Consider the following 14,371-nt stretch of genomic DNA (forward strand, 5'->3'; position numbering starts at 1 on the left):
GCATCCCAGTGTTCATTTATACATTTGTAACTCAGAGAACGCAGAAAAGGAACCAAATGGACCTTAGATCTTTTACTATTTAGCAACATGCAGGCAGTAATACCACTCTTTGTGATGTTGATGTTGTTTTATTCATGTGGTTCAGGGTACAGCATGTCCTTGTAGTTGTGGTATCACTCTGGGTGAGATGCAAATAAGATTGAAGCAAGTACCGCCCAAACTTTTCAATGGCCCAACTAAAGTATGAATATGTTTTAATTGGAGTAAATTGTTTGAAGTTAGGCATATCTTATTGAGAGTATTGACTTATTAATAATGTAATCTTGCTGTGCACATGCATTGCATGCACACGCAGCAGACAGAGGCGAGGATGTTGGACATGGAGAGCAGATTGTTCCGCTTACATCAGTCAGAAAACTCAGAATCACTCGCAACTCCTGTCTGCCTCTCACGTCTTTATGTGGTGTTATGCAACTCACTCAAGCCTTTCAACACTTCTGCCGTGCGCCGGACTTCAAAGCCATCATTACCGGCTTACATGGGCCACTGAGTGCCACCCACACGCATCTGCACATGCATGCATGCATGCATGCTCGTACGCAAGCACGCACACACGCACACAATAGAAGTACCATTTTACAGCGAGCTCCGAGCCTCTCCCCAAAGGGTTTGGCATCATTGGATTCAGGGATTCAAGATAAAGATAATTTATTATGGTGGCTCTTTCAGACAGAGACTCTCCCAGAGGATGAGGTGGAGTGCGGTGGCAGGCTAGAGAGACAGAGCGTTGCTCACCCTCTCTGCGAGAGCTCAATATGTTTTATTTAAAGGCCTAGTTAGCTCATCTTATCGCTATCTCTCACTCCCCGAGTCCTGGAAGCGTGTAGATTACTGCTACCGTACTGCTCCACCCCCTACAGTAACTCCGCCGCTAACCTTAGTTCCATAGCTCTCGGCTGTTTTCTCCTGCGCCCTTTCATTCTACCTCTCGATTCCCCCTTCTCCTTCCTCTGCTCTCTGTCTTTAGATATGAGGAGGAGAGACTGCGGGTTTTCCCCTGCTTATCACTGAGTAAGTGGGCTAGCAAGCAGCACATAGGCGGTATTGCAGACAGACTGGCACAGGTAAGGTAAGGTAGGATCAGGGTATTGGGGTTATAGGTGGGGAGTGAGGGGGAGGGGTGAAGGGATTGTGCTTTAGCAGCAATAATCTTTATCCCCTCTGCACTAGCAGGCACTTTTATTCTGAGCAATTTCCAGTATAAGTGTGAAGTTGGAGTAAGTGCCACAGGCAGTGCCAGCCTCATCATCATAACCTTTATTTAAAGGTTCACCCTCTCTAACAAAGGCACTCCAACAATTGTTTTGATTCTCTAACTATGTACAGGTAAGGGACATCCATTGTCCAATAATAATTACCACAGCTCACTATATATTACCTCAGTGGTTCATGACTATGTATGAATGAAAGCAACACAAAATATTGATTTTATCTGCTTTACAAGCTTATGCTGTCATAGCAACATAACAGAGGCAGAGGAACAGTCTGTTATTAATCAGAATTTAATATTCAAATAAGCATTGTTAGTGCACACACGAACAAAAGCAATTGTCAAGAAGTGTGCATAAGTCCTGGAAATCTAACGCGTCGCATTACGACACGCTGTGAGCTTGTAGATCGTCTAATTTCAAATAGGCGATGTATACAAGGTGAATTTATATTGATGCTATATTCATACATTTTGTTGGGGACCCCTTCAAGGACCCCTAGGGGTCCCCACTTTGAGAACCACTGCTGTGAGGATTGTATTTTAGAAAGGCGCCTCCGATACATTGCGCAACAGGTGTTATATTCAGCGTTATGACAAGCGCCGAAGCACGTCTGTCACTTGGCAGTGGAGCTTGTACCAGCTGGGTCTGTGCGTGAGTGTGAAGTAAGTATATCCTTATTCGCTCCTAATTCGCTTCACATGAGCCTGCGCAATTCCACAGCATCTGTCTCAGCTGCCATGTTTTTAATCGATCTATAAATGCACAGAATCTCTGTGCATCTGTCTGTGTGTGTCTCACCCGCATATCTCAAGAACCGTATGGCCGATAGACTTCAAACCAACCATGCATTGCACCATGTGAAATGCTTGTATGTCTGTCCATGTGTCCACTAGGGCATTCACCAAATATTTGAATATCAAAGTCACTATTCGCTTGTTTTCTTTTTTTGTATTATTGTTTTCTCTTAAAAAAATATATAGCCTAGTTTATAAAGCTTGGCTAGATAGGAAGTCATAAGAATGAGTTGTCAATACCCCTGGTGGATGAATCTCTAAATGCTCTATACCAGGGGTTCTCAAACCTTTTTAGGCCGTGACCCCCAAAATAAACATATTTGAACTGGGGACCCCCACCCTGACAAGCACTTGGAATTGTAGGTATTACATTTAATGTGACTCCGTTCCGCAGATAAATATTGTGAAAATAGCCGATCTAGAATGCTCACAACGCCTCGCCTCTTGCTTACTTAATATTTGACAGCTTGGCCGTTTGGCCAGTTCTGTCGAATATTCGACTATTCGAATACTTTGAGGTTGAATAATTCGAATACTAAAAATCACTATTCATGAATGCCCTAGTGTCCACTGCAGAATATTTCATGAAACTCCAAGCAATCGACTTCAAACTTCACATGAGTATCGCCGCCATGTGGGTAGTTGGTTGGATGGGCAGTTTGTCCAATCTCTGTGTGTGATTGAGTAAGAGCTTTATGCAAGGAATTGGTTTTGCTGTTGGTGCAAGTTACTCAACATGAATCATTAAAAGACATTGTACATGCACAGTCAAATCCCAAATCCCCCAAAAGTTCTAATGGATAAATTAACACTGTTGATTTGACTGTGTAATAGTGCAGACTGTGTATGTATAAACATGGATGTACAGCACAGTGAATACATGCATATTTATAAAATACATATGGGATGCTAGACTAGACTACTTAAGTAAACTTAAAAATGACACATGCAAATGTCAGATGCAGATTTGTGCAATGTAGGTCAAGGAAGTGTCTAGCAGGGTAACACGGTGTGAGAATTACACAGTAAATTGAGAAATTGACATGAAAAAGAAAAGGGGAAAACATTATATATAGAAGCATGTGAAATAATTATTTCATGCATGTTTTATTGCTACGGTGGGTCAAAGATGGCAGATTGAAGAAATGAGCAGCGATTAAAAATAGACAAGCTTTTAATGGCTTTGCCAGTTAAGGGAAGAAAGATGTATACCATGATTTTGGAAAATAACTAGCTAACTGTAGTCAGTCAGTCAGCCAGCCAGCCAGCCAGCCAGTCAGTTAGGGTCAGGTTTTCTGGCCACTCTCTCCAGTCTGCAGGTCTGTGGCAATGACATTATGCAAAGCAACCTTTGATGTGGTCAAGTGAGTTGGAGTGTGCTTGAGCGAGAGAGTGGCAGAGAGAATGCGGAGCGCAGCGTCTTACCTTGAAGAGCCCATGTTTGTGGCCATGCTGCCCCAACCAGACCCCACTGCCGGGGGTCAGCTCCATCTGGGGGGGGTCAATCACACGCTCATAAATCCTGCCAACAGCAATGAAAAGAGAGAGAGAGAGAGAGAGAGAGAGAGAGAGAGAGAGAGAGAGAGAGAGAGAGAGAGAGGGAGAGAATGCAGTGTTAGAATATCCTCTCTCACGGCCAGGGGTGTCACAGTGACTGAGTTACTAGGGCCCAAGGTGGAGGGGCCTTAATTATTTTATAATTTAGCTATTGAGAAATAGCAGATAGTACAAGCTCACAGCGAACTTGTAGATCTGCTATTTTTGAAAAGTCGTGAAAATGTGTGCAAATTATTTCAAAATATGTATTCTTTAAACGAACATTTGTAACTCAAATTTTGCTTCTGGGGGTCCCTGGAACAAAATATTACATCATTTTCGGGGTCCTTCACATGAAAAGGTTTGAGCACCAAGTGCTCACATAGAAACATAGATTTTTTCAAAAATAGCAGATCTACAAGCTCGCACCGAGTGCCGCGCTGTGAGCTTGTTATCTGCTATTTTTCAATAGTTAAAGCACAAAATAATGCGCAATAATGTGTTCCCAGTCTAAATGGGTTAAACCCCCTCCCCCTATGAAGAACATTCATGAGGGGCCCTCAGTGAATCCTTGTACCCAGGGCCCAGAATTGTGTATTCAGTATTGCTGTCAGGTTTACTTTAGGTCTCTGTGGTAAAGCTTTGTGTGAACACAGGTCCTCTAAACAGAAAGACATTGCCATCCATCAACGCAAAAGTGCATCAGGTGGGTGACAGAAAGTGTTTGGATGCAAAGAGAGCAAGAGAGGATGTCAACAAAAAGCTTTCAACAATGTCTCTGACCATCAAGTCAGATTGAAGGAATTTGTCCTCCAGTATCGGATTAATGTCTAGTCTGACAAATGAGACTGGACTGCTAGAGCTACATCTGACTACGCTTGACATTTTCAAACTTCTCTTGGAGGACCCAGCAGGATTTAATTAGAAAGTTCATTGAGGTATGCAACGGTATGAACTCTGTGTTTGTAGTCTTTACCATTTGGATATTTACTGGAGGGGCTTTTGTTCATTCTCTGGAAAGCTTCAGTAATTTAAGTTTGGTGTTGCACTGTGACTGGGAAACGGGGAATATCCGAGTGAAAAAAATAAACTTTAGGTTACATAACCCCAGTTTAGCCAGGAACACTCACGTCAAAGTAGATTTAACCATTTATTGCAACAAATGGAATAAAGTTAAACTCGGCGTTAAAGGGCTCAACGTTCAGAGATGTTCGGAGAAATTTGTACATGCATGCCTGCTAAGCAAAATCAGGGAACTTTAAGCAAAAACACCCATAGGGATACAATAGTAGTACAATAGCAATACATTGACATATTAGCTTGAATTAGCAGACATGAAATCACAAGTATTTGAGCCTATATACCAGACACATCAATATGGAGCCAGAACAGTCTCATAATTCACAAATGCGTACCTCCAGTTTTGTAATTTTTGAAATTTTGTGTTTCCACATTTTGAACTCACATGCCCAGATTTGAAACTCACAAGGTCAGATTCTTGTGTATTTTGTATCTGTGATTTGTATCTGTGTTTTGTATTTGTGTTTTGTATCTGTGATTTGTATTTGTGATTTGTATTTGTGTTTTGTATTTGTGATTTGTATCTGTGATTTGTATCTGTGATTTGTATTATTATTTGTTATTTGCATCTCTGATTTTTATCTGTGATTCAAATCCACAAAATACAAATCCACAAAACACAAATCACAGATACAAATCACAGATACAAATCACAAATACAAAACACAAACACAAAACACAAATACAAATCACAAATACAAAACACAGACACAAAACACAGACACAAAACACAGATACAAATCACAAATACAAAACACAAACACAAAACACAAATACAAATCACAAATACACATCATATAAATCCACAGATCATGCAGGTCTGCTGTGAGGATTTTTTTTCCGCCACTAGGGGGAGCTGTTTTGCAGTGGATCTGTTTTACAGTGGATCTGTTTTGCAGTGACTTTATGAGACTCAGTCTGACGGTTGAGTGACAGGCCTCCCAGACCCAGTTGTTGCCATGTCTGCTTATTATAAGCGACTTTATTATTACCATTATTATTATTAATATTAATAGTAATTCTTCATCTCCAGAGGCGAGGGGCCGGCGGCCGACCGAGGGGCCTCTGGAGTCGGGGTCTGACCACCCGGGGACCCCCTGGAGCCCTGGGGACCCCCAGCGGACCCCCTGCTATCTAGTCCCATGTATTTAAAAAATGTTCGGCTCTACAATGGTTTCAATGGGAGGGCCGACATTTTTTGGGGGAAATCCGGGACTTAACCCGCACGGACACCCTCCAGGGGGCCCAGGGACCCCCGCAAAATTATAGCGCCGCCACTGCAGCGCACATAAACTTCCATAACTCGGGCTAGGAGCGACCGTTCGAGACGGGACCGGTACCCACACGTCCGGCTCGGGGCCCCGGAGCCGGCCTTGCCACTGCGCCGCCTGGCGGCCGACGCCAAACAGGAAGTGCCTCTATATCTCATGAACCGTTTGTCGTACAGACGCGTGGGTGGCGTCATATGACTTGATTAAGAGTCCTTGACCTTAATTGGTGCAACAGGAAGTGCCCTTCGCCAAACAGGAAGTGCCTCTATATCTCATGAACCGTTTGCCGTACAGACGCGTGGGTTGCGTCATATGACTTGATTAGGAGTCCTTGACCTTAATTGGTGCAACAGGAAGTGTCCTTCGCCAAACAGGAAGTGCCTCTATATCTCATGAACCGTTTGCCGTACAGACGCGTGGGTTGCGTCATATGACTTGATTAGGAGTCCTTGACCTTAATTGGTGCAACAGGAAGTGTCCTTCGCCAAACAGGAAGTGCCTCTATATCTCATGAACCGTTTGTCGTACAGACGCGTGGGTGGCCTCATATTACTTGATTAGGAGTCCTTGACCTTAATTGGTGCAACAGGAAGTGCCCTTCGCCAAAAAGGAAGTGCCTCTGTATCTCATGAACCGTTTGTCGTACAGACGCGTGGGTGGCCTCATATTACTTGATTAGGAGTCCTTGACCTTAATTGGTGCAACAGGAAGTGCCCTTCGCCAAACAGGAAGTGCCTCTGTATCTCATGAACCGTTTGTCGTACAGACGCGTGGGTGGCCTCATATTACTTGATTAGGAGTCCTTGACCTTAATTGGTGCAACAGGAAGTGCCCTTCGCCAAACAGGAAGTGCCTCTATATATCATGAACCGTTTGTCGTACAGACGCGTGGGTGGCCTCATATTACTTGATTAGGAGTCCTTGACATTAATTGGTGCAACAGGAAGTGCCCTTTGCAAAACAGGAAGTACCTCTATATCTCATGAACCGTTTGTCATACATGTTTGGGTGGTGTCATATGACTTGATTAAGAGTCCTTCAGCTTAATTGGTTTAACTAGCCCTGCATCTCTTCTGATGGCTGCTGCCCCTTTTGACGTGGGTAGAGCTGCGAGGGCCCGGTCATCATTGCTGAAGGACTCTTAATCAAGTCATATGACACCACCCACACGTGTACGACAAACGGTTCATGAGGTATAGAGGTACTTTTTGTTTGGCAAAGGGCACTTCCTGTTTGACGAAGGGCACTTCCTGTTGCACCAATTAAGGTCAAGGACTCCTAATCAAGTAATATGAGGCCACCCACGCGTCTGTACGACAAACGGTTCATGAGATACAGAGGCACTTCCTGTTTGGCGAAGGGAACTTCCTGTTGCACCAATTAAGGTCAAGGACTCCTAATCAAGTAATATGAGGCCACCCACGCGTCTGTACGACAAACGGTTCATGAGATACAGAGGCACTTCCTGTTTGGCGAAGGGCACTTCCTGTTGCACCAATTAAGGTCAAGGACTCCTAATCAAGTAATATGAGGCCACCCACGCGTCTGTACGACAAACGGTTCATGAGATACAGAGGCACTTCCTGTTTGGCGAAGGGCACTTCCTGTTGCACCAATTAAGGTCAAGGACTCCTAATCAAGTAATATGAGGCCACCCACGCGTCTGTACGGCAAACGGTTCATGAGATATAGAGGCACTTCCTGTTTGGCGAAGGGCACTTCCTGTTGCACCAATTAAGGTCAAGGACTCCTAATCAATTCATATGACGCAACCCACGCGTCTGTACGGCAAACGGTTCATGAGATATAGAGGCACTTCCTGTTTGGCGAAGGGCACTTCCTGTTGCACCAATTAAGGTCAAGGACTCTTAATCAAGTCATATGACGCCACCCACGCGTCTGTACGACAAACGGTTCATGAGATATAGAGGCACTTCCTGTTTGGCGTCGGCCGCCAGGCGGCGCAGTGGCACGGCCGGCTCCGGGGACCCGAGCCGGACGTGTGGGTACCGGTCCCGTCTCGAACGGTCGCTCCTAGCCCGAGTTATGGAAGTTTATGTGCGCTGCAGTTGCGGCGCGCCGCCGCTAGGCGGCGCTATAATTTTGCGGGGGTCCCTGGGCCCCCTGGAGGGTGTCCGTGCGGGTTAAGTCCCGGATTTCCCCCAAAAAATGTCGGCCCTCCCATTGAAACCATTGTAGAGCCGAACATTTTTTAAATACATGGGACTAGATAGCAGGGGGTCCGCTGGGGGTCCCCAGGGCTCCAGGGGGTCCCCGGGTGGTCAGACCCCGACTCCAGAGGCCCCTCGGTCGGCCGCTGGCCCCTCGCCTCTGGAGATGAAGAATTACTATTAATATTAATAATAATAATGGTAATAATAAAGTCGCTTATAATAAGCAGACATGGCAACAACTGGGTCTGGGAGGCCTGTCACTCAACCGTCAGACTGAGTCTCATAAAGTCACTGCAAAACAGATCCACTGTAAAACAGATCCACCGCAAAACAGCTCCCCCTAGTGGCGGAAAAAAAATCCTCACAGCAGACCTGCATGATCTGTGGATTTATATGATGTGTATTTGTGATTTGTATTTGTGTTTTGTGTTTGTGTTTTGTATTTGTGATTTGTATCTGTGTTTTGTGTCTGTGTTTTGTGTCTGTGTTTTGTATTTGTGATTTGTATTTGTGTTTTGTATCTGTGATTTGTATTTGTGATTTGTATTTGTGTTTTGTATTTGTAATTTGTATCTGTGATTTGTATCTGTGTTTTGTGTTTGTGTTTTGTATTTGTGATTTGTATCTGTGATTTGTATCTGTGATTTGTGTTTTGTGGATTTGTATTTTGTGGATTTGAATCACAGATAAAAATCAGAGATGCAAATAACAAATAATAATACAAATCACAGATACAAATCACAGATACAAATCACAAATACAAAACACAAATACAAATCACAAATACAAATCACAGATACAAAACACAAATACAAAACACAGATACAAATCACAGATACAAAATACACAAGAATCTGACCTTGTGAGTTTCAAATCTGGGCATGTGAGTTCAAAATGTGGAAACACAAAATTTCAAAAATTACAAAACTGGAGGTACGCATTTGTGAATTATGAGACTGTTCTGGCTCCATACATCAAAAGGTGGAGGCTGGGGTGGAGGAGGAGGCAGCCAAGCAGCAGCAAATCTGAGGCTTCAGATCCAAGACGAGCAGGGCCATAGTGAATGCAAACTGTATTTAACCCTGCAAGACCCGAATTAATTTCTACTGGCCAAAAAAAAAAAAAAAAAAAAGAAATCAGATGGTGTTGTAGGGGTCCTAATCACAGGAAAATGTAATGTTAAAAAATTAATAATGTTTTTCTAAGGTTTTATAGCCATAAATCATAAATCATGCTCTAATTTGCATTTTGGGGATATTTTTCACAATATTAACATATGCACGTGTTCTGGACATTCTAATGATCACGAAAAAAAATATTACAGGCATTTTACTTATGTTTTAGTGAGGAATAGCTTCAGTTAAAAAGTGAGATGTTGTTCGTCCAGATGCTGGAATTTCAACTTCTCTGGGAGGTGTGAATGTCAGCCTCTGTGGGGGGTATTTATATGCAAATATCGTGACCAATGGCATTGTAATACTAAACAATAGGATTTAATGGTGATGTTATGTGAAAAAAGAACAGGAAAACTAATTATATATATATATTTTTAAATGATTTAAAAGATGTTGCCAAAAAGCATCGCTGGGCCTTGCAGGGTTAAAGGAACCTCCCTTACTGAGTGTGAGCTCTGATTGGATTATGACAGTGTGATGCAATGATCAGAAGATCTGTGAATGAGGAAAGGATCTGACCGACAGCTGAGGCTGGCGAGACTCGCGTGTCCTGCATAAACTAACACTAAGCTTCATTTCTCTGAGCCCCCTGGCATTAATTGAAGCATTATCTTATAATAAATTAACAGAATGTCTGTGTATGCCCGTCAGTAATTCACATTTGTATAGCGAGAACCGTTCGACCGACTTCTATTCGGCACAGGCGTCGCAGACGACCCGAAGGAGAACCGCCACTGCGACTGATACTCACTCCCATTGTACAAAAGGCTTGTAATCTGCAAGTCATTGTGTGTACAACAAATCTGAAGTATGAAATGAAAGTTTAAAGACGGTTGGACTGGACTTGACTGAGGATGGGGTATGAGCGAGATGAAAATATGAAAGGCAAAAGAAAGTGTTGAGTTATTATTATTATTAAAGTGAGAGAGAGTTCAAAGATAAACAAACAGAGGACAGGTATGAGATAGAGACAGAAAGGCAAACAAAAGAAAGTGCTGAGCTATTATTTTTAACATGAGATAGAGTTAAAAGATAGACAAACAGAGGGAGAATGTGTACTTTAAGTATGAAAGGAGGAGAGAGAGAAAATAATTAGACACAGGAATGTATGAATGTGAATGAGAGAGAGAGACAGAGGGAGGGGGTGGATTAAGGGCATTCCTGTCATTGTGATTGTACTGTATAATTGAGTTGGGGTTGTGAGATTTCCTGTTGTGTTTGATGTAAACTCAGAGGAGAGAGGAGAGACTGGAATGGCCCAGAGATACACACAATCACAAAACACTGGCATGTCTTAAAGAGTGATCCTGTTCTGACCACTCTCTTTTCTGTTTCAAAGTCGTAGCCTGAGAGACGGTCTTGCACTTCGATCAGTTTGTTTAGTTGGTCCTTGGTTTGCACCATTCAACACCCCACACTACACTGTCCACACATCCACACATTACTGACACTACTAATTCCACTGACCAACACACCTCATCATATTACCATTAGTTATTATGTTTCAGTTATTGTTTATATTGTAAATAAATATATTGCTCTGTGTACGTTTATAAACTTTTCCTCCTTTATGGCCAACGAGCCCCGGTTGTAACAAAATTAATGTGGACTCAACCAGGATGTCGGCCAAGCCAAACAACCTTTAAAAATCACACCCAGTGTGTAAGTGAGCGGTGCTATTTATGAGTTAATTTCATTAAACTTCCCGCTGGCAAATTACAGCGCGTCCTGCGAAGCTTGGCCAATGGGACTCTGGGTGTACAACAAACTTTGAGCCGTTTGTGCCAATATGTAGGTCATATCTAGGCCAGATGTAGGCCACGCTTCAGAGCCCGGATATTTTTTGGGAACCGGACAAAGCCAGATGTTGGAGCTTAGCTCCTTCCAGGAGCATCGCTCAGAATTGATGAATATGAAACTGCAATACGCACTGACAACCTTGGCTTGAATATGCCATGGCTAGGCATTATATCCAGGCCAACCATGGCTCCCCGGCATCCTTGCGGTTCTGGGGCTGGACTCGCACATAAAGAGCACGATACCTTTGCTTTACCTGGGGGGAGGCGGGGGGTAAAGAAGATTCAATTAATTCCCTATGGAAGTCACATGGTTTTGAAGAGGCTGCCTGCTTTATGGCTGCCGTTCTCCCCTTCCCCCTCCCCTGCAGCAGGCAGCCTCTTCAAAAACCATGTGACTATCATAGGGAATTAATTGAAGCTTTTTTACCCCTGCCTCCCCCCAGGTAAAGCAAAGGTAGCGTGCTTTTTATGTGTGAATCCAGCCTAGGGATATTGAAAAATCTCCATTACAAGATGATGACACTATGAAGAAAGTGCTATGCAGAGAGGCCTATTGGATACACATTTTAAATACGTTGTAGCCTACAGGCCTAAATGAGGAGCTTAGCTCATCAAGTTTTCTATAAAACTCTGTCTACAAGTGCCATTACAGACGGTCCCTCAGGCTGTTACACCACTGCTGCTTGCTTTGTCCTTCTCTCCTTGCAGGGTTGTAAGGCCAGATATCTTGGGACATTATAATGTCTGATCAGACAGGATTGGTCATGCTTCACTTGAAATCACAATATATAATATAAAAATCAAACCTCGGTTCGAAGTGAAGCGGTGAATCTTAGTATAGAATTGTCTGGAGAGCCGGTATGACAGCCGGTATAATAGGTTTTAAAAATATATATAAAAAGTCCTGCTTGCTGGTCTCTTAGTTGTTTGTCAACCGCATCCCTCTATAATTATTTCAGTTTCTGTTATCTTTGTGGCCTACTAAATTTTTCAACTTCTGCTAGATTTTCAATGTATTTACTCTTGTCTGCCTTAATGCTCCTTTTTACCATTCTGTTAGCATCTGTATATTCTTATTGTGCCTTTGCTTTTGCTCTTATGCGGCTATTTGTCATTGCTGCAATAGGTGAGACCTATTGCATGTACAAGACAGATAAAACCTGAAGGCCAAATTATCATGTGAAGCTTGACCAATCCTCAAAGTATCCATTCATCTGACCGGGAGGGACACCGCACACATATTCTGGACGTACAGGACAGATAAAGCCTATTCATTCTGAACTGAAATGACCATATATGGACATGGGACACACATTTTGCTTTTTGAAAAGGCCTATTCATTCTGGACTGATATTTTGCACGTACAGGACAGGAAAAACCTCATTCTGGCCTGGAGTGACCATATATGGACATGAGGTGACATACATTGTGTTTTTGAAAAACCCTGTTCATTCTGGACTGAGATCACCATATATGGTAATTAAACGGACATTCTGTTTTTGAAAAAGCCTGTTCATTCTGGACTAAAATGACCATATATGGGCGTGATACACACAAAGCCACTCATAGGAAGCGGTTTTCACCGCTTCAAAAATGGTGAGACAGAATTCATTTCCCAGTGGATTCCTCACGACTCCTGACAGTGCAAGTACACCTTTCTAGTTGTGGGCTCGCTGAAATTTGAGACCAGTATGTTATACCAAAACTGTATAGGTCAAGCTGCTTATTCTTCTCAAAAGAATTACCGACAGTACAAAGGCAGGGCCCTTAACCAATGAGGAGCAGCGTTCTTGGTGACATCACCACCAACAAGTGCGGCCTGATATAAATAACAACAACACGTGGGCTGTATGTTATATCAGTATGTTATACCAAAACTTTATAGACCAAGGTTATTCTCCTCAAAAGAATTACTGACAGTACAAAGGCAGGGCCCTTAGCCAATGAGGAGCAGCCAGAGGGTAGATCTTCGTGCCCATACATGGTGTTCCATGCGAGCCCACACTGTTTCGTAGGAACAGTATTTCTAGTTTATACATGCTCTTTTTAAAGGTTCTACACCATGCATTTAAAAATAAATTGTGGGAGACGAGACCAGTATGTTATACCAAAACTTTATAGGTCAAGTTCATTCTCCTCAAAGAAATTACAGACAGTACAAAAGCAGGGCCTTTAGCCAATGAGGGAGCAGCGTTCTTGGTGACATCACCACCAACAAGTGCAACCTGATATATACAGTACATAAATACATACACATGAAATCTTTGGGCTCGCTGAAAGGCGAGACCAGTATGTTATACCAAAACATTATCCACAACTTTCCAACGTCCCATCGTGCATTGCGCAGAAGGTGTGCGGCAGCTTCCGGCGCCGCAGCCGAGTGTGATCTACAAGCTCACAACGGTTGCATCTGCGACGCGACGTGAGCTTGTATGTCAGCTGTTCTCCGGAAGTGTCCCACAGATAATGCTACAGTAAATTCTCGTGGAAACATGTGGATAGGTCAAGTTTATTCTCCTCAAAAAACTGTCCGACAGTACAAAGACAGGGCCTTTAGCCAACGAGGGAGCAGCGTTCTTGGTGACATCACCGCCAACAAGTGTGACCTGAAATCATCACCACCCACATGAAATCTTTTGTAGTATGTTCTTTATATAGGGGATCTGAGGGATTGAATGTAGAAGTTATGTTGTAGTGCCCATTGGGTAGATCTTTGTGCCCATACATGTTGTTCCATGTGAGCCCACACTGTTTCATAGGAACAGTATTTCTAGTTAACATCATATTATTTATGTCCCAAAAACGTTTTTCAAAAGGTTTGAGGCTAAATTACCACTCCTGAATACAGAGCCCCTGTCATTTCTGCCTGGCTTTCAGAGCATTTTCAGCTGCAGTACCACCTTGTCCTGAGTGGGAGGACTGCGCTATTGAGCCCCACCCTCATCCCAGCTCCTCCCTGCCTCCTGCTCAGGCCTGCCCACCCCTACCCAACCCCCACTCAGCACAGCACACAGCACAGCAGTAACGCTAGATGTAAAACCTGTCCATTTGACCCCATCCCTTCCTCAATCCTCCAGACCATTGTACCCGATCTGCTCCCCTTCATTACCTCCATCATCAACACATCTGTAACTTCAGGCTGTGTCCCATCTGTCTTCAAGTCAGCCAGAGTCACGTCGCTCCTCAAGAAACCAACTCTTAACTCCACGGATGCCAAGAACTACAGACCGGTATCACTCCTTGCCTTTCTTTCCACAAACTCTTGAACGCG

At 43.4% G+C, this 14,371-nt stretch overlaps 1 protein-coding gene across 1 annotated transcript in view; it reads right to left on the bottom strand.

The window, feature by feature from the left end:
• The window catches only part of LOC308288369 (protein kinase C-binding protein NELL1-like), a gene marked incomplete at both ends in the record, with an annotated part of 330,259 nt that overhangs the window by 228,656 nt on the left and 87,232 nt on the right, over positions 1-14,371 (bottom strand). Inside the window, one exon of the mRNA XM_080729790.1 lies at positions 3,491-3,587. Coding sequence (XP_080585916.1) covers positions 3,491-3,587 — 97 coding nt within the window. The remainder of the gene's footprint in view (positions 1-3,490; positions 3,588-14,371) is intronic.

Source organism: Nannobrachium achirus (assembly GCF_963921795.1).
Source record: "Nannobrachium achirus genome assembly, chromosome: 7".
In the NCBI taxonomy this organism is placed as follows: Eukaryota; Metazoa; Chordata; class Actinopteri; order Myctophiformes; family Myctophidae; genus Nannobrachium; species Nannobrachium achirus.